The sequence below is a fragment of the Cnephaeus nilssonii genome (genome assembly GCF_951640355.1).
Source record: "Cnephaeus nilssonii genome assembly, chromosome: 2".
Classification (NCBI taxonomy): Eukaryota; Metazoa; Chordata; class Mammalia; order Chiroptera; family Vespertilionidae; genus Cnephaeus; species Cnephaeus nilssonii.
In genome coordinates this window covers 61,037,126-61,058,679 of record NC_137073.1, presented here as the reverse complement: position 1 = coordinate 61,058,679, position 21,554 = coordinate 61,037,126, and the positions used below count along the sequence as shown (strand labels likewise).

General features: G+C 42.2%; 1 protein-coding gene across 1 annotated transcript in view; it reads right to left on the bottom strand.

The window, feature by feature from the left end:
• The window catches only part of ELL2 (elongation factor for RNA polymerase II 2), an 82,649-nt gene extending 62,970 nt beyond the window's left edge, over positions 1-19,679 (bottom strand). Inside the window, exon 1 of the mRNA XM_079781389.1 lies at positions 19,344-19,679. Coding sequence (XP_079637515.1) covers positions 19,344-19,490 — 147 coding nt within the window. The 5' untranslated portion in view covers positions 19,491-19,679. The remainder of the gene's footprint in view (positions 1-19,343) is intronic.
• Between the last annotated feature and the right edge of the window lie 1,875 nt (positions 19,680-21,554).

Genomic DNA, 21,554 nt, shown 5'->3' with positions numbered 1-21,554 from the left:
ATGGAGGAAACTTTTTCTATTTATACTTTTTCTAGCTCTTTGTCTCCCAAATTTGTAATGAGACTTCCGGGCCTTCTGAGAAAGAAGGCCTTCGTGCTGGAAGGGGCCATGAGACCATATCTCAAGGCCTGGCCTGGTGCCAGCACTGACAGCTTTGTCTGGGGTATAGTTTATGGCCTCTCTGGAATGGGAGTAGTCTTATTTTCCTTATTATTTAAGCAAGCAAGCGTTTACAGAAGCCAAAATAGCAGGGTTAACATTTCAAACAGCAGTTTTTATATAAGATGGATGCTTCATTACAATAAACTAAAGAGCTAGATGAAATGATGAGTATTTCTTAAAAGATAGATTATCTAAATATAAAAGCACATGGTAGCATTAACCATTCTATTATTATTTATATAAATGGATAAACATCGTGGAAAAAAACCATTATAATAGATACTATTATCATTGTTTTACTACCCTAAAATGATCACTAAACTTCAGACTTATCAGCAGGCTCAAAGTACTACTTGTAAAAAAATTCATTTTTTGGTGTGTGAGAAGTGGGTGTTTTGGTTTTTTTAAAGGGAAGATAAAAGGGTAATGATTGAAACTGTAAAATAATTTTTAATAGTGATTCATTCTAAGTCGTGGTCTTTTATGAATATATAAATTATAGATTAATGCTAGAATTTCCTTAGAGAAAGAAAACCCCACCCAAACCTACCTTTCAGAGCTAAACTTCTTCCTGAACTAATAGCAGTGAGCCTGCAGAAGCCTAAAGAAGCCTTTCTTCCGTAGAAGTTGCCCTACAATTTGGGTAACACAGGTCTAGGCTCCAGTTTTCACAATATTTCCATCAGTCCTACCTCATGGCTCTCCTTTCAAACCACAAACATTGAACATCTCTGAAGCTGGTTACACTTTTCCTCCTTTACTCAATGACAGCAAAACTGGCAAACACTAAACCACCCCACTTCACCCCCCAAATTGGCACCTCTTTCCTACTTTTTTATCAAGGGTACTTCTATCTGTTTGGTTATCCGGGATCACAACCTTAAATTTATAGTCTTCTCTCTCCTCACCCCCACTATATTCTATCAGTCAACTGCAGGCCACTAGAATCACCTAATTCTGATTCTAGGGATAATATAGTTAATGCCCATTCCCCTTAGGCAATGTGTCCCATTACTAACTAAGCTGGGACCAGAACTCAGGACTCAATCCTCCTATTTTGTCATGCTGCTTTTCTTCTACTACTTTGTGTTCCACACATATCTGCTATGGGAGATTCAAGAGTGTGGGGGCCTATTCCTTCATGCCAGACAGTTCACATTTTAGTTAGGGAATATTAGAGAATGATTAAATACTAGGCTAAGTACTACCAGGAGGTGTAATAAGGACTCTCAAAAAGGAAGGGAGATTATGGGTTATAAGATATACTAGAAAAGCCAAAGATCTTGTGGAAAGGGTGGATCTTGGGTAGCAATTTAGAAAAGACTAACTCCAGGGAGAAGTGCTCTGCCTGAATAGAAAAGCGAGGAGACAGGAATGAGTACTATGTGGGCAGAGGACAAGTGTGTCTCTGTGTAGAGTTCTTTCATACTTGAAACACTACACAAAGGATAAGAACTGGACCTGGAAATCTCTGTCTAATCTTTCCTTGGGCTCAAAATTTGTCTTCAGTTTTGCTTCTATCCACTACAGAATAAATAGGACATACAGTAATTTAAATTTCAGACCTCTGGGATTTAAAAAGATTTATCACCCTGTGAAATAACCCCACCCTAATCCTCTCCATGACCCTCTCAGGCAGGGCCTTAGACCTGATAACTAATTGGAGACTCATCTAAGTTTTGGAACAAGAGAGGGAGTTGCTGAAAGAAGTGTTTCAGGGAAAGTAGTCCCTTCAGTCATGTGTAAGAAAGATGGAGATGGATGGATTGGGGCTAGGATAAAGGATTAGCTCCAGGAGATACTTTAGCGATACTCTGGTGATAAGGGCCTAAATTAGTATTACTTCATCTGGAGCAAGCATTCTGATGGAAGAAAGAGAAAATGTGATGAAAGCTTGACTACCAGGCACCAAAGAAAAATGAAGTGAAGGTGGCTCCAGGGGTCCCAATCATCATCTCTGGCCAGTTAGCTCCAAACTTCCTCAAATTAAGCTCTTAGTCTCACCTTTGAAAACCTCTGTCTATTTCAAGCCCCTATCACCAAGTACCTAGATCAGGGGTGGTGAACCTTTTTTCTGTGAAGGGCCATTTGGATACTTACAACATCATTCGCAGGCCATGCAAAATTACCAACTTAAAAATTAGCCCGCTGTATTTGGGCAAACATTTAATTAACTCACCTCTAATGCCTAGGTAGGACCAGACCAAATGATTTCCAGGAAGGGGACGTTCCCTACCCCTGCTCTAGATAAAGGCCTTCCTCCCTACCTTCAATTCCTTCCAAATGCTGCTCATCATTCAAATAGCTAGCAGAAGCTATCTCAGACACCACTCTCAGTATGTTTCACAGCCTACAATGGGTTCCATCAAAGCAAAGCAAACTTCTCCACATAGAAAACAGACCCGCCGCCATCTACAGAATCAACCAATTTCATGCTACACTTCCTCTAAACTGTGGTTCAGCCATGCTAACCTTTTTGTCTGTTTGTTTGTTTTGTGAACATTTTCTTTTCTATTATCCTACCTTATTCCTGTTCCTTCAACCTGGCATACCTTCCCAAACACATTTTGCCAATCCATGTTAATCACTCACTTAACATTCAAGTTTAAGATTAATTTCCTCACCTAGGCCTTCCTTTGGATACATCAGGAATGGAAGACTTAATGTGTTTAATAACACAAGGCAGTAAATGTGAGACAGGGTGTAAAGCAATAAGGAATAGTAAGCACCTGAAGAATAAATGCCTAACCTAGAGAGGATTCAAATTTTTAAAAGTTAAATCTTTTTCAGGCCAAATAAAACACTGCTGCCACCATTTTGCTCATTCTGACCTATACCCACTTTGAATTAACGCCTGTTAGCTGTTGTTTTTTCAGGTGCCTGTGTCTACGATTCTACTACATTGGGGTGTATTTTTTCATAGATTGTCTTACTCCTAGTTATAATGAAAGAGAGGAATCCAACACATATTTAGCTTACAAGTATTCATTCTGCATTATGCTCAGCTAAAAAATATTATAAAATTATTTGGCCATGTTCTCTTTATATATGTGATACACATGATATACTTGTATACCTTACAGATTACTATTCAGGGTTGTATAGACAAAACAATACAACTATGCTTTACATCAATTTAGAAACTTTTAAGAGTAATTTTTACTTTATCTAGTGTGGTTTTTTTTTGCCTTATCACTGAATTTAGAACCTAACCTCCTGATATGCTTATTGTTCTATTTGTATTGCTGATTCCTCAACAAAAATGATAATTCTGTTTACAAAGTTTTGTAATGGACAGAGCATTTTTATACCCATCGTCTCAAATGAGCCCCCTAAAACCAAACCTGGGTGGTAAGAAGGTATCATTATTCCCATTTCAGAGGAGGAGATAAATGAGTGTCCAGCAGGTAAAGTGTGTTGCTTAAGGTCATCAAACTAAGGATTAGCAGAGCTGGACCTCAAATCCAGCCACCTGGATCCCTTTCTTTTTCTTGCCTCTACAGCTGGTTATCGCATAGTGCTGAGTATTTAAAAGCCCATATGCTTATTCAGTTATTCTGGCATTTTGTTTCCAAAGAAAATGAATTTTCATGAAACCACTACAATTTCTAAAGTTCAGTTTCTTATTAAAAAATGGGTTTTGGTCCTGGCCGGTTTTGCTCAATGGTTAGAGGATCAGCCAGAGGACTGAAGGGTCTCTGGTTCAATTCCCAGTCAAGTGCACATACCTCAGTTTCAGTTCAATTCCTGCCCCTGATCCGGGAGCATGTGGGAAGCAACCAATCGATGAGTCTCTCACGTGGATGTTTCTCTCTCCTCCTCCTCCTCCTCTTCCTCCCTCCTCCCTCTCTTCCACACTCTATCTAAAAATTAATGGAAAAAAATATCCTCCAGTAAGGATTAAAAGAAAAATAATAGGGTGTTTTTTTTTGTTTGTTTGTTTTGCTATAAGGACCATGTATAATAAATATTTGTGCTAGCATTTTTCATTTATAAAAAAAATAAAAATAGTTGTGTGCTTATCCAAACTGGAAAAACTAAGATTACTGTTACTAAAAAACTCCCTTAAGATATCTGACAACCTAGAAAAGAAAAATACATAAGATAATCTCAAATGCTTTATTGATTTTAACCCCAATTTTAGATTTTAAAAAATGCAAAAGGCAGCTAGAACTCTATGCCACTTATGCATCTGACCAGTGTGTTAATGGGATAGCTACCAGGAATAAGTTCTAAAAGTCAAAAAGCAAATGATTCAAGCAGTTAATTTTTAATCTAAATGTTTTTAAGCCTAACTGCACAAACACAACTGAATTCACTGCACATTTTTTAAATGATCATGTAAATATAGGTGGCCAAATATGATATGGCATGTTTTAAAATAATGTCTAACTCACTAAGTACATTCCCATTACAAATAAATTTCAACAGGGCTTCAACTTTTGATTTTTCAGCTTTAATTAAATATTGACACCAAATAGCTCTTTTAAAAATCAAGTAACTATATGGTTTAAGTAGAGTAGTCAACTTATAATCTAAGTAAGATTGTGATTAGGTATCTTCATCCAGCCAAGAAACAATGCAAAATTGGAACTAGCTAGGGAAACTCTTTTTGACAAATGCTTCAATAACCTGATAAAGGTGATGTTTTGCAATCAAAAGATCTGTTAAGTTCTTAGTCCAAAGGCTAACTTGGGCCAAATAAACAAGGTTTAAGTTTATGTGGGCTGCAAAAAAACAAAAGCTTCAATTTTCATAGAAACGTAGGTTTATTTCGATAGAGACATGCTGAGTACAAAGGGCTGAAATAAATGAGTTATCATTAACATAAATAGAACATTTTAATAAAAATTAATTTTTTCTTGACCATTAGCTTACCAGACACGGAATAACTGCACAAGTAAGCGTAATGCAAATAAACCTATTTTTCTTGTTCCCCGAAAGCAAAATATTTCCTGTTGCACACACCAAACAAGTCAGTCCAAGACTAATGGCGTGGCAATCGGTTGCTAAAATATTCGCTGCTGGTATTAGTAGAGAGAAATGGTTCGCCTGAGTGTAAGGCATGTAAGGGAAAAGAATGCAACACAATTACAGTAATCAGTCATTAGCGAATGTTGTAGTTCGTTATTAATAATTATGTATAACAGGATATTGTAAAAATTAAGTTATGAAATTTTTATTAAAATGTTTCTTACATATCTTTATATTGGCTGGGCCGCAAAAATATTCGTTGTGGGCCACATGCGGTCCACAGGCCACAAGTTTGACATGCTTGGTGTAGGCAATGCTAAAATGCTCAAAAGTTTGATTATACTCTTGACATGTGCTGTTACAAGCCAATTCCACTGCAACAAAAAATTGTTCTATGTCCACTTATTTTCAGGGACTATTCCTCAAATATATCGGGACTATAAAAATAATAAGTAATTTGCTAGGTAATCTTAATTTTACTGAATATTAATTTCTGACATAATTCTTTTAGGGTAAAAGAGTAGGAGCAAAGCTCAGGTTTCTTTGGAGTTGAACAAAAGAAAGTTATCCTATAAAAGTTGTTATAACCATCTCTTGTTTGTTTATATATTACTTATGCATGTAGACAAATTAAATCTATGGTTACTTTTACTCTATCAACTACCATTGTTTTTGTGAATATACAAACATAAGAAATGGCATTCTTGGTCTAAGAAAGCATGTTTCTCTAAGAAAATCATTATAGAGACTTTTTCTAACTTTATTCTCTAAGGTTAGAGATGTACTCAAAATACCTTCCGCTTCCCTTTTGAATCCATCATGGAACTTTGACTTAACTCAGTTAACTCTTGAATTATTCTTAAACTAATTAAGAATTCTTAAATTATTTCAAATCAACAAACAAGCATCTATTACTAGTAAATATCAAATATTTACCTGAATACTTAAGCTGCCTTATAAGTTATGATAAAGACAGTGATAAAAAAAAATTCTAAAGTCAAAAATAGTTTTGGAACTTTACCAAAACCAGAAAACTCTATAAATGGTGAGTACATTAAGTGGGGTGTTTTAAGAAACAATTATAGCTACCTAGTCATATTTATTGAGTGCTTAAAATGTGTCAGGCACTACAACCATTTTTTATTAACACTTCTGGGAATTCTCAGAACACTCTTATGGGGTAGGTACTATTATTTCCACTTCTTGGATAAATCTTATGAATTACCTAAGGTTACATAGCTAATAAGTTACCTGAGATTTAAACCCTGGCCTGTCTCACTTTAAGAACTGTGTTCCACCCACACTTTATACAGCTAGCCTCTCTTCCCCCTCCTTAGAATTGTTAATATCTATATATATAAAATGCTAATATGCTAAGTGTCCATCCAACCGGTCGCTATGATGCACACTGACCACCAGGAGGCAGATGCTCAATGCAGGAGCTGCCATGATGTGCACTGGCCATTTACAGAGAAACGGCAACGTGGACCTGGCGCCCGCAAAGCAACACTCAGCTTCCACCAAGTGGGACACAGGCGCCACCACCACCCCGGAGCGACACACCATGAAATCGCAATTGCTGCTGCTAAAACCCCATGGCGCAAAATGAGGCCCACAGCCCAGTCCAGCCCTAAAATAGTAGCTGTGGGTGCCGGGTAATGACGTCATGTAGCAACACCCAGCTTCCTCTCCCTAGCGACTAGCCTCCTTGGAGTTTCTTCAGCCCAGAAACATGACTTGCTTTATAGCCAGGTGCAAACATTTCACACTTTAACTAAATGTCTGTGAAGCATTTTCCCATGCCTCATCTCATTTGATCCTCAGAGAAATCCTGGAGTAGGTAGATAGGAGATTCGATGGAATCCTATTTTCTTTTCATTAGCCATAAAATGGAGATTTAGAAAGCTTAGAAACTTGACACAACTGAAAAGAGTAAGAAATGGTGTACCTTGAAAATGACTTCAGGTTTTCTCACTGTGCAGAATATAGTCAAACACTGCTGCAGTTAAATATTTACCCTTTGTTCTCCCTGCATGATCTACAATAATAATTTGCTTCATGTTGATATTTACTGCTGTGTTGCTGACAATTACCTGAAAGAGAAGTTGGGGTGCTTCACTGGGCTGGAAAAAGTTTATCTACATTAGAAAGCAGGTCTAATTAAGCAAGTTCATTCTATATATATAAAAGGCTAAGTTGACTTGCACATGCGTGATACATATAAAGCTCTTGCTGGCGCCAATCGCACGTGTGTTTCAATCTGTCATTGTCGATTGTGAATTTGGTTGACACTTCTATTATAGAAAAAGGGCAGATAGCGATATTAAAATATTTCTTCTCATTAATTTCCTTTCAATGTGCATGAATTCGTGCACTGGGCCACTAGCAGTTATATAAAATGTGAAAGATCTACCCACCCACTGTAGCTCAGCGGTTGAGTATCAACCTATGAACCAGAAAGTCTCCGTTTGATTCCTGGTCAGGGCATATGACTGGGTTGCAGGTTCCAGCTCCATAAAGGGCATACAGGTGGCAGCCAATCAATGATTCTTTCTCATCACTGATGTTTCTATCTTTCTCTCCCTCTCTCTTCCTCTCTGAAACCAATAAAAATGTATTTTAAAAAATAAAAATAAAAAGTGAAACGTCTGAAAGCTGGATATTAATAACAGATGAGAACTGAGAGCCTTTGAGGGAATCACTTGTTTTGGTTTTGCACTATAGCTTAAGGAAAATATCAGACACCTGAATTTGTTTTCACCTGTGCAAGTAAACAGCAAAAAGTATTTATTTCCCTGGTATACAATTTGTATAAGATAGACTATATTTCTTTTCTAAAAGAGGTACAATACCATTTTAATAACTTGTGCTTATGACTTATTACTTTAAAAAGTTATTTTATTCTGTTATTTAAAATATCTCCTAATAGAGAAAGCAAAAACTACACAACTATTATATTTTAACTGCTATAACAACAACAAAAAATAATCTAGGTAGGGAGAGAAGAGAAAGGAAATTGGAGCTAAAGCAGGAAACAGCACAGAAAATCAGACTGTTGTTCATGAAGAAATCAAATATACTCAGCTCTTGTCAGAAACTGGTAATATGTTTAGAATGATAGCATGAATGTGAAATTTAGAGATAATCCAAAGGCTGTCTCCTTCTGTGCCCCCAATCTTTTATTAGATACCCACCCCCTAAAAAAGAGTCATTAAGCTCCACAAAATCTAGTATTTTGCTTTGAGAGTCAATCTAAACTTTTTCTGGCCATCATAGCATTGAAAAGAGTGAAATATAAAAAGGCTTACCAAAACAGTAGTGAGAAGAGGTCAAAAACTTAATATAGTTAACACAATCCTTGTTTCGAAAGATAGCTTCTGGCAAACTGTAGCTGATGCAGGCCAAATTTTTACAAACATTACTGTTGTCTTAAATCTTTCTATTTCAAATAGCTCTTAAAGGAACATAGAAGGCAAAAATCTAATCTGAACAACCAGCTAAAAAGTTAGTTACTGTGAACCAGCCTTTAAACCAATAATACTTGAAGTATAACATCCTATCACTTTTTTTCCAAAACAGAGCTTAATGTGGCTTTATCCTCCCATCTAATAAAAGAGTAATATGCAAATTGACCATCACTCGAACACACAAGATGGCCACCCCAATGTGGTCAAAGATGGATGCCCCCATGTGGACACAAGATGGCCAGCAGGGGAGGGCAGTTGTGGGTGATCAGGCCAGCAGGGGAGGGCAGTTGGGAGGGACCAGGACTGCAAGGGAGGGCAGTTAGGAGTGACTAGGCCTGCAGGGGAGGGCAGTTGGGGGCGATCAGGCCTGCAGGGGAGGACAGTTGGGGGGGACCCAGGCCTGCAGGGGAGGGCAGTTGGGGGCAACCAGGCATGCAGGGGAGGCCAGTTAGGGGCGACCAGGCTGGCAGGGGAGGGCATTTAGGGGTGACCAGGCCGGCAGGGAGGGCAGTTAGGGGCAATCGGGCTGGCAGGGGAGCAGTTAGGCATCAATCAGGCTGGCAGGGGAGTGGTTAGGGGGTGACCAGGCTGGCAGGCAGAAGCGGTTAGGGGCAATCAGGCAGGCAGGCAGGCAAGCGGTTGGGAGCCAGCAGTCCTGGATTGTGAGCGGGATGTCCGACTGCCCGTTTAGGCCCGATGGGATCGGGCCTAAACGGGCAGTTGGACATCCCTCGAGGGGTCCCAGATTGGAGAGGGTGCAGGCTGGGCTGAGGGACACCCCCCCCACCCGTACATGAATTTCGTGCATTGGGCCTCTAGTATATAATAAAACCCTAATATGCAAAGCAACCTAATGGCGGGATGACCGGTCGCTATGACGTGCATTGACTACAAGACGCTCCTGCGTTGTGTGTCTGCCCTCCAAGAGGGAGGTGACCGGCGGCAGCCATGGGGGGGGGGGGGAAGAGCCATACAGTGGGGGCACCAGGTCGCCAGCCAAAGCGAGTGCCAGGCCCCCCCCCCCCCCCCGAATGGCCCCGCCTGCCAGTTGCCCTGCAGAGTAAGGCGATGACTGGCAGTGGTGGCGGGGGGTGGGGCCGGACAGTGGGCGGCGCCAGGCCACCAGCCAACGTGGGTGCCAGCGGGAACCACCCTATCACCCCGCCCGTCAGTTGCCCAACAGATGGCCCTGATCGCCAGCCAGGCCTAGGGACCCTACGCCATATATTGGGAACAGTCTCTTAGATTTAAAAATTAAAACCTGGCAAGGCTACTCTAACACTGAAAAAACAGGATGATGCAGCGATGACATGCATGGACTCTGGCTTGCACATTTTGTGGTCAGCCCTGATTCTGACACTTATAACTGTGTGATAAAGCCAATTACTTAACTTCTCTCTGCTTCAGTTTTTCTACCCATAAGATGGGGAAAATGGTGCCTCAGAAGGATCATGTTATGCACTACTTTTTATAATCAGGGCAAAAATATGTAGCTACCCATACAACAGTAAGATGCCTTTCACCTGTATGAAAAGTATGGTCACTGGTGCATGCATCGCCCTGGATTGAGAGAAGGATGTCTGACTGCCAGTTTAGGCCCGATATCCCCTGAGGGGTCCTGGATTGCATGCAGGCCAGGCTGAGGCGCGTTCCCTACCCCGCCCCCCCCCCCCCCCCCCCCCACCGCCATGCACAAATTTTGTACACTGGGCCTCTAATAATGGTATAATAACCTTACATGTCAAATCTGACTATAAATGTAAATGAAGATTTATCCCCTGGGATCATAATCTCTAGAGCAGAAGTGTAAGGAGGAGTAATAAAATAAGCTTGGATTCAAAGATGGAGATTATTTTTAAAATACTAGAAGTTTCTAAAATGAAGCATTAAAAACAGTTTTACAAGGGAGCTGTTAGAAAGGTAAAAATCAGAAAACTACATGATTACACTTAATGTTTTAAAAAGATCACTCTGGTTCCTGCGTGGAGAATAAATTATGGGAGGAAGAGTGGAAACTTGGAAACTAGCTGGAAGTCTATGGCAGTGGTCCTCAAGAGAAATGATGGTGCCTGGGATTTGAGTGGTGGTGATTGATGGAGTTAGGTTTTATTTTGTTTTTCTTGTGGGTTTTTTTTTATTCCACAAACATTTATTGAGTATATATACTATGTGCCAGGCAAAATGTCAGATGGTGTGCAATCACAAATTAAAAAAATAAAATTTAATTGGGTAAGGAAGAGGCAGATATGCAAGCAAGCAATTAAAATGAAGTGATTTAGTGTCATGAGAAAAGAACAGGGTAGTCAAATCGTTGTGGGGAGTGAGTGAGATCTGAAAGATGAGTAGGAATTTTTCAAGCAGACAACAGTCAGATATGAGTGTGGGCTAGTTTGGGAGAAAGACATTTCTGGTATAGAGCACATTGAAAAAGGGCAGAAATACAAAACAACATTGTTATAATTGGTTAGAACTGGAGTACAATGTGCTCTGAGGAACTTAATGAGAGCTGTGTCTGAGAAGGCAGGAGCCTGAATATAAGGGGCGGTGTATTAGGCTAAGATGCTGGTCTTCATTTGCTTGGTGATGGGGATGATGGAGTTAGATTTTAGATGACTGAAGACTGACAGGACTTGCGGATGGATCAGTCAAAAAAGAGACACATAAAGGACTACTAGTTAATCCCACTTACAAAAATGCGAAACACTGAGGAAAATGTAAGTTTGAGCAGTGAAATCAAGAACTGTGTTTGGATCTGCTAAGACTGGGGTACCTATTAAACTTTAATAAGGAGATGAGGTGTTGGAAGTAAATGCCTGGAGTTGGAGGGAGATCAGAGTTAGAGATAATATTTGGAAATCATTAACATAAATGCATTTAAATTCATAGGGCTAGATGAGCTTACTTAAGGAGAGTGAATAAAGAGAAGGGGCTGGAACCTCTAGCATTCAGAGGCTAGTCAGCAGAACAGAGTGAGAGAGATTGGGCTAGGAGGTAGGAGGAAAATCAGGATAGTTTCTAAGTGGAGAGGTTGGACAACAGGATGGAATGCTGCTGAGGTTGGGTAAGACAGGCACAGAAAGATGACATTGGACTTGGTAACAAGGGACCTAGTCAGTTGCAGTCTTAGGAGTGTGGTGGAGACAACCCAACTGGAGTGGGCTGAGCAGAGGGTGGGAAGTGAAGAAGCAGACACTGCTTCTCAGGCACATCCTCAAACATAATTATTCTCTTTATAGATGTCCCCTTTGAGGAAAGAGTTTATTGAATTTTTCTTCCATACGTCTGTACTTTCTTGATGGCAGGGACTGCCCATAACATTAATCTTTACATCTCCAGTGCCTAGTTCTATGCCTGGCACATGTCAGAAGATTAATAAATGTTTGCTAAATGAATCAATGAGTATTTGGTAGTTATAATTCTGACTCCTACCTCTTAATCTTTTATTAAAGAAAAAACATCTTAAAATATTCACCTGAGTTTTTATTACATGGATATGTTTTCTGGTTCTCTGAGGCAAAAGGGTTTCCAATAATTGAAACCAAAAGCAATGATACTAAGTAAATGTTATTCTAAAATATGCTAACACTTAAGTTTCCAGGTAAGCATATTTAGATTCTAATGTATCTCAGTGAATCTTATTAGAAAGGACACGCCTGGCTTCACCCTTGAACAAGCTCACTGTTCAGTGAAAAAGTCTTCTAGCCAAGATTATCTCATGGACCATGAACTAAGCACTCCTAACTAGTGCATGACAATGTGTATGTATGACAAAAGCATTATGTACTCATGATGATCTTTCATTTTGTTTTTCACAATGAAACTGTCAATCAGAAAAGAAAGAAGATAATGAAAACACTAAAACAGAAATGGAGTTAATGTAGAAATAGTGAAAACATTGACCCTTTCAAAACCTTTAGAAATCATTTCAAAATGATGCTTGAAATGTACATCCAGGTATATCATAGAGAGTTAGTTAACATTTCAATAATCGACAGGGACAGAAACCACAGGTCTCATCTTCATGTTAAAATCAAATTTGCTTTTCATATTATCTGTGTTCTATGATGGTTTTAAGTGCAATTTATAGAGAAGGTTATTGAATAAAGGAAGTCCATAAAAATACAAACAAAACTTTAAAAATTCCTGCTTAAAACCATAAATTTCTTCCACATAATAATTCCAATTTTCCCTCAAATTTCTATCCAAATGTAAGTTTATATAAAACATGTAAACAATATAGTGTTATTCTAGACTAGCCTCAAACGCCGAAATATACTTCTCAAATATAAAACATCTAATCAAACCTAAGTCTCTTAATCACCAAACAAAAGACAGAGTGAATGTTCATTAACCTGGTACACATCATCTTTTTATCTCCAACCCCACCCTACTCTCCCAACTGCTTCTGATTTTCTTTTTTCTACTAAGGGTACCTAACTCCTGCTAGTGCCGATGGCTAGAAATCTCAATTCAACCCTATTCCTTTAAAACCTGTTGTTAAATTCTGTAGATTCTATTTATCTCTAATGCCTCCCACAAGCATCTACTTTAGACCAAAATTATCTCTGGTCTGAACCACATACTTGTTTATAACTTGTCTATTTCCTTCCAGATTTACCTTATATTCATCATGTACACTGAGGCTAGAATAATCTGAAAGCATAGCTCAAATCACCTTAAATTTCTACTCAGTCTCCCCAGTCTTGACAAAATAAAATCTAACCTGCTCCAATCTGCCTTTCCTCTTTAAATCCAATTACATTTTTCTCCTTCTCTCCAGATTAAGTGGAACAGGGTCTTCCTTACAATTCTCGAAGCCTGTTATAGCTTTTCCATGCTTGTGCCATTCCCTTTGTTGGAAATGTGGTCCCCCATCTAGTCTCTGCCTGCTCAAATCTTGCTAAAATAAAATCCTTTAAGACCCCAGCATGATCTGTAGACCAATAACATACAGGACCCTCCACCCCACAAAAGGAAACAAACTATGGCATTTGTCTAACAATCTAGCTCTGTGCAACTAGTAGCCAAAAGCTCTGACTGTAGAGACTATTCAAGGCGGTAATTTGATTCATGAATCTTTAAGGAGCATATCCTAATTAATTTAGATATAATTGAGCAAGTATATTTATAGATAGGTAAATAAACTAGAAGGGAGGGAGGGAGGAAAAGAAAAAAACAACAGAGCAATTCTTGTAAATTTAACCTGAGTTATGCCATGTATTGATTTCAGCTTCAATTTGGCTATGGAGACACGGCCATTAAATTATTGTATTCTATTCCAGACCCATTTTTCTAGATTTTTGCTTAAGTCATAGGAAATGTCATATGGAGTTAAAGGTATGCAGGAGAGTCAAATGTGGGGTTATATACGTGTTGTTTTCTTTATTCTAAAACTTAGCTCATCTTATATGCATAAATGCCCCAAAAAGCACATTTTAGGGACATCTTCTCAAGTACTCCAAATATATTTGGCCCAAACTGGCAAATAAGTGTGATTAAACTCTGGTGCCAGGTCTGAGCCTCAATGTGGTCTGCCAATTATTAAAAATGACCCAGCATTGGTTTAGCTGAAATTCTCATTTTCCTCCCTCTGCTGGCTTTATCACAAATTACCTAATACGTGCTCTGAGCACAACTTCCACAGTGCAAATAAAGCAAATGCAAAGGCAGATCTGGTGACCGTCCTCCAGTAAGCTTTTCTGTAAATCATTCCAAGAATTCTACGCCCCTTTCCTTTTAAATTCTTTTCTTGAACATGTTCCAATCCTTCACATATGTTCTTTCTTTCTTCTCCCAACTCTGGTGCCAAGATCCCCAGTCTATCTTTTTAGTCAATCTGGCTACTGCTTTTCACTGGGAGGAGGCCCCTCCTTTGCCCTGAGCACCTGATCATTTGAATAAACTTTTCAATCATACTGCAACATGGGGCACAAACTTGACTTTCCTTGCTAAAAAGCATTTTAAGATCAAGTTCAGCTTGAAGATAGGTCTAAGTTAAAAGCCAGTAAGATTAACTTATTTAAATTAAACCTGGCTACATTTAAAAAGTGCAACAAAAGGAATGTGCTAATGCAGGCCTCATTGTTTTACTTAATTACATGTCAGATGACAGTGGCAGCTCTGTGCTGGCAGGTCTGGATGCTAGAATGGTGCCTTTGGGAGTACGGGGTCTTCTGTAGTATTTATAAGGTAGATTATTGAACACACAACACGCATACACACACAATTGAGGACAAGCGAAAAAAGGAACAGGTAAGGGGAAAATAAGGTATGAGTCTTTTCTCTGCCTTGAACCACAATTAATGAAATGTTGGAAAGTTATCCTGGTAGAATGAAAGGCTAAAGAGAGGAAATCACCTGCCATCCATGACCTGTGAGATCAGTGATTTTAAAAGATCAAGGAACACATTAAAGGGAGGTACTATGAAGGATATTACTATGGAGGTTTAAATAAGACTTTTTGCTTTGATAGTAAATAATAGTATCTGGCAACTGAGAGAGATTGAGTTCCTCATGCAAAATTAAATGTAAGTATATTTGTACAAACTTTCAAAACACGATTATTTTCCTAAAAGACACTAATCAAGGCAAGAAAACTAAGCCAATAGAGTTGACAAGAGAATGTGTTAACACAATCCTTCTTAAAGGCATTTACTTTCTGATACTCAGACATAGAGAATGAATGGTCAAGCCCCTAGCCTCAAATGCATCTATGCAAGACTTTTTATGTAATAGTTGGATAAACATAATATTATTTTAACCACCACATTTGAAGCTTTAGGTAAACATTAAAAAAAAATTGACAGGCTCAGTGATGTTAGAATCTTCTTAGACTATCTTGATAAGATTTATATTACTACCAATAAGTTACTCAAATGTCAAAATAAAGCCAGCTACATTACTGAAAAAATTTAGCTAAGATATATTTTAGAATTTTAGGTTTTAATTTTAAATATAGTTTTAGGATACGTTTTGGAGAAATATGTAATTACAGTAATATATGCTCATTTAAAAAAATGTAGAACTTATATAGACCACACAATCACAGATATCAATTTAGGATGACTATAAAGTTATAATTTGTGATTTTATTTATTTTTTTTATAGCAACTTGTTCCCTCATCCAAAATAATCTATAGTAAAAAGAGAAAGTAACTTTGCAATATATCCACATCAGTATCAGTATGTCTAAATTTATTCTGCAAACTATGAAAATAATGTTCCAGTTAACATTTTTTATATAAAATCAATTTGAAACTATTTCTGTATTCAAACTGAGTGGAGAAACAACCTTTAGGAGATATTTACTCCAACTGTAGCTACCATTCCTGCACTCATAATGTCTCTCTCCCCCACCCCAATCCCTACTTAAAAAGGTTCTCAAGTTAGCATTCTTCATTTCTTGTCTAAAAATAGAAAACTTAAATAATGAAGGTCAATTAGGTTTGTTTGTTTTGTTTCCAATTAAAGATTGTTTTCATGAACCTTAATAATTTCATATACTTGTTCAATTATATCTAAAGAACTACTGTATTTTGTCTAAAACACAGTCTTCCTAAAATTCCTGAATTTACCTCCCTGAAACCTTAGGTCAGTGGATTAATTTAGAATACAAAACCCAATGGACAAAAATAATCTGGATAAAAATAACTCTCTGGTGCTTAATTTAGGAAATGAACCTGTTGAAATTTCTGGCTCTTAGAAAGTCATTAGAAGAGGAGGAGGAATAGTGATAATCTTGTACAGGCCAAAGCCACTTGGAGGCCACCTGTCAAGCATTATGCACTTTCCCAAACACAGGAATAATAAGGGCAGTTTTATGTAAGAAATTAAAGTCATTTTTCCCCCCAGAGAGAATAGGCTTGACCATCAGAAACTTCTTCCCAATTACCTAACACCGTGGTCGGCAAACTGCGGCTCGCGAGCCACATGTGGCTCTTTGGCCCGTTGAGTGTGGCTCTTCCACACACACAAAAAAACACGGCCTGGGCAAGTCTATTTTGAAGAAGTGGCGTTAGAAGAAGTTTAAAGTTTAAAAAATTTGGCTCTCAAAAGAAATTTCAATCGTTGTACTGTTGATATTTGGCTCTGTTGACTAATGAGTTTGCCGACCACTGACCTAACACATTTCCAAACAGCAGCTACAATTTAAAGTCAAGAGCCCTTCTTCTGATAAGGGTGGAAGGTGTAAAATACCAAATAAGTATCCTTCTACTGGATGATAAAAGCTCAGCCTGAAGCCTAATGCTGGCAACTGTTATCTGAACGTGCCAGAGGACCCTGCAATAGTACCAACAGGGTGATAGTCACCTGAAGGGTCCCTCATTTCTTTTTCTCCAGTTTCTTCCTACTTTTCAACCATTAGGAATGAACATTCTCACCCCCTCCCTGAGCCCCAGTGGTCATACACATCAGTGAGCATTGAGGGCCTGTCACCTCACTCTCCTGGGGTACCATCCCTTTCCCCTATGGGCCTCCTCATGCGCCTCATCCTTGCCAAGTGTATAATGTCTGTCAATCTTGCTGTAATCGACTGTATAGTTTACCTGTTGTTCTCCCAGAGTTGACCGACTGTCCCCAGAGATGCCTCTCCACCCTGTGTGTCAGTCTTTCTTTGCTCCCTGGATCTGTTTCCGACTGGAGGTTAGCCTCTTCCTGCTGGCTTCTTCGTCTCCGGCCTTTGTGCTTTTCTCTTTACATCCCCTGACCTACCTTCTTCCCACTGTCATTCCTTCCCACGTCCTCCCCTCGGAACAGGCAAGCTTATCTCCATCTTGCAGGGCTGAGTTTCTCTCTCCTGTCTGCCTCTGTCCCTCAGCCTGCCTATCTGGCTTCCCCCATATGGGCCTCCACACTCCATGCTGATGCTGGTCTCTTCCCTGCAGGTGCACCTGTCTGGCAGTAGCTACTAACTAACACATGCAGTATTGTATTTCCTGTCTCTCATTGCATTCCTATTGCTGAGTGTACGCTGACCTCTCAGCCACACATGAGACATTTTCCCTGGGATTTCATGGTAAAGGTAACTTTCTCCCTCTGCACTACTCCTTCCCTTCCCAAGTCTGAGTGTTTCTCATTTTATGCCTCTCTGGAGGGTAACATATGTGCCCTGATGTGTACATCCATGTGTCCACTCAATTCTGTGCGTGCCCTCCTGAGACCACGCTCACCTCTCTCTCTCCTGATGTTTACACCTACACTGTCGTGTGAGTTCATGTACTCCCCAGGCAGTGCACAACTGAACACCTCCCGCTGTGTGCATGTTTATGGAGGGGGCCTCTCTGAGTGTGAGTCTCCCGTGGCTCAGGTCCACATGCTCCCCGTGATCCAGGGTTCACCTCTCTCCTGTGGCTCTCTACCTCTGTCTTCCTTGTATGCATTTAAAGTGCCTGGCACTAGTGGGAGCTCAACAGATGTTCAATTTCCACTTTTATCTGAATAACTGAGTCTGCATCTGAGTGTCCTTCTGTGCCTGTTTTCTGGCATCAGTTAATTAGAGCGTGGTTCCTTGATATGGACTGAGCTATTTGTTAGGATGCCCTGGGAGTTGTATCTCCCTCCAACTGTCTCTCCTCTTGGGAGTAAATGTTACCCGTCCACATATGGTAGATACCTCCCCTTATGCGATGTGTCCACTCCGGTCTCCCTCATCCACACATGTCCATAAACGGCTTCTCCATGCACCCAGATTGCAGTGGCTCTTCTCTGTCCCTCATTTTTTTTTTTAACGTGAGATTTGTACTCCAATTGCGGCGTGTGTGTCTACGAGAGCCTTCGCTGTACTCGAGTTGTGTACGGAACGCGGTGCGGGGTAAGACGCTGGATGCGGTATATCCTCCCCCCACCCTTAATCTCGTTCGGTCTCTACGTCCTTGAGCCCCCTTTCTTCCCCCCCCCCCCCACCCCCCAGAGATGCGGGGCATCTTTCGGGTACGAGGAGCCTCCGCGAATCTGCCCCCAGTGACCGATGCCTAGCTCCTGGGAGAGCGCTGGGTGTGTAGCTCCCTGGATCGCGGTGTTCGTGCGTCTCGGGAGCCCAAAGCGCCTTGTCCCCAAGTCCCTGGGAGTGCAGGGCACGAATGTGTCCCCCTCCCCACTCGTCCGCGGAGCGCCTGTGTCCCAGCCTTTGCGGGTACAGGATGTGTCCCCCTCCCCCCCGCCCGCATAGGCGGAGTGCCGGTGCCCCCATCTCTACGAGTACGCGGTGTGCCCCGCCAGACACGAAGCGCCTGTGTCCCCAAGTCCCTGCGAGTACACGGTGTGTCCCACCTCCATAAGCGGACCGCCTCTGTCCCGTCTCTCCGGGTCTACGGTGCCTGTCACCCCCAAACGCAGACGGCTTGTGCCCGCGGGTCCTCCCCACCCCCACCCCCGGCCAAGCAATGTGGTTTCCTCACTTGACTCCTGGTACCTCTCTCCCTCACTGGGACCGAAAAAGCCAGGAAACCCGCGGGCGCCGTCGGAAAGTCCCGCAGCGGCGGCGGCGCAGCCAAGGTAGAGCAGCGGCGGCCTCGGCCCCGCCGCCAGGGGCCGCCCGCCCGCCCGCCTCTCAACGCCCCAGCGCCCGGCCGGCCCAGGACGGCGTCTTCGGCGACCCTGCCCGGCCCGGCCGCCACGGGCGCTGACGGCAGCGGCGGCGAGTCACGGCGCCCCCAGCCCCGCGACGGGTGCCGGGGGCGGGGGAAGGCGCGGCCAGGCTGTGAGGGGCGCCCTGTCCCTCCCCGAGCCCGGCCAGCTCACCTTGTGGCTCTGGTAGGTCTCGAGCGCCCGGATCGCCGTCTCGGTGAGCTTCACATGCAGTACGGTGACGTTGTCCTGCCCCAGCCGCCCGCACGACAGTCCATAGCGCTGCTCTTCCCGCAGGCCCGCCGCCCCCCCTGCCGCCATCTTAAACTCCCCGGGGTGCCGCCGCCGACGCCGCTCCGGCTCTAGTCTCCACTGCGGCCGCGGCTGCTCGGGCTCCTGCAGCCGCCGCCACAGCTACGGCCATCCCGCGGCTGACGTACTGTCATAGACTGCGCGCAGCGAGACCTCGGGCTGCCACCGCCGCCGCCGCCCCACCTCCTGCCCCGGGCCCCGCCCCCAGCTCGTCTCACTGGCCCGGCTCCCCGCAGAGCCGCCCTCATTGGCCGCCACCCTCCCAGGGGCGGGGCCCAAAGTCGCTGGAGTTTTGCTCGCCGGACGGGACATCCAAGAGGTGAGAGGCTGACGTCGAGGTGACGCGCAAACTTAATCACGTCTTACGTCACGTCTGGTTGTCTAGGCTCCTCGGCCACGATAGGGCCGGCTGGGTTGGGGGGGTCCCTTGCTAATCGGGTGTCCAAGTAGCCTGGTCCGTTTACTTGGGAGTCAAGAGTCCTGAGAGAGGAGGGCCCTCAAACCCCACAAGTGTGTCTGAGTAAGGGCTTCGTCCCCCGACGGCCACGGGAAGCCTTCCGAGATTGGGGGGTGTGTACGTTTGAGGGAGGATGCAGCAGGCGGCGTCCCTGGAGGGCTGCTCCTCCAAACTCCGCGTAGCACCGTGGAGCAGAGGGAATTGGGGGAGGACGCCTTCTTGGTCTTTTCACCCTAAACCTGAAATTCGGGAGTCGACCCTAGACTTTAGGTTTGTGTTGGATTGTGTGGAACGGCTTAAGTGCAATATCATGACTCAGGCTTGGATGCCTTTGGTGTGGTGGGTATAGTGTTACAGCCAAGAGAACGTCAGCGTCTTTCCCACGCCATGCCCGCTTGGGATCCCATAGGAACAGGTTCCGTTCCTCTGGAGCTCGCCGTGGGGGCAGGGTGGTGTGTGCCTTTTCACCGGGGGGAAGGGGGGGTGTTCTTGGCTGGGGTGGTGACCTCCTTGTAAAGGATCCTGGGAGAGGAGAACTAGCCTCCACCTAAAATCAAAAGAAACTTGGACACCTCTCATGATCTGGTTTTGGAGTTCCGTCCATCTCATCGGACAGGGATGTGGGAACACCGAGCTGGGGGTTGAGCGATGGAAGTGAGGTGGGGAAGATGGGGTGTGAGGGTGCGCGAAGGCCGGGCATATTTTCCATTCCTCTCGCCGCTCCGCGTGTGGGCGCGGCCAGAGGCGGGGACCTAACGAGGAGCCCTCTGGAGGCTGTGTGTGTGGATCGACTGACAGGCTTCGCGTCAGCGAGGATGAATCAACTGGGTGATCAGAAACACCAGATAAAAAACAAGCCATTGAAAGGCTTGGAAATGTGGAAAAGCAGTTTTTAAAGATTACTTCTGAAAAAAAAAAATATCGGGACGCTTGTTGTTTCTTCTCAGATTGTAAAAACCTTGTTGCGTTTTACAGGGATTCCCCAGAAAAAATTACAGGCAGTGTTTCCCGTCCTTTTAAATTGGATAGGGCTAGATTTTCCAAAAAAGTCCAAATGGGAATTTTTCATGATTTACCGCCCCAGTACTCCCCCTCCCCGTCCCCGCACCTGAATAAATTCCTTCCTCAGCCCACAGGTACAGTACCTCTTGATTCAGAACCTCAAACATTGTATGTGTGCAATATGAATTACAGAAGTAATTCTTCAGTTATAGAGTATGGGTTAAGTTGGAAACACCTGTATTAAGTGTTGGCTACATCACAGGAGAGCATTTAAAAAGTTGACTTAATTTCAAACCACTAGCATTGGCTAGCTGTTAAGACATGATTAGCACTTGTTAATTTAGTTTACTGGAGTGTTAATGATCTTAAATTCATTGAATAGAGAAATTAAGGGAATCAGAAAAAAATTTAAAAAATAAGTTTATACTTGAATTTTTTTCTTGTGTGTGCTTTACTTTGGTAGGCAACTATTTACTTTGACAAATCTAAAGCCTTAATTATTTGTCAGGGGGAGGAGCTTGACCAGAACAAGTAAAACCTGTATCCCACTGCTTTTCCTGTGAGGGTGGGTAAATCCCCTCCCACATGGCATCTTAATATGGCCTTCTCTTTCT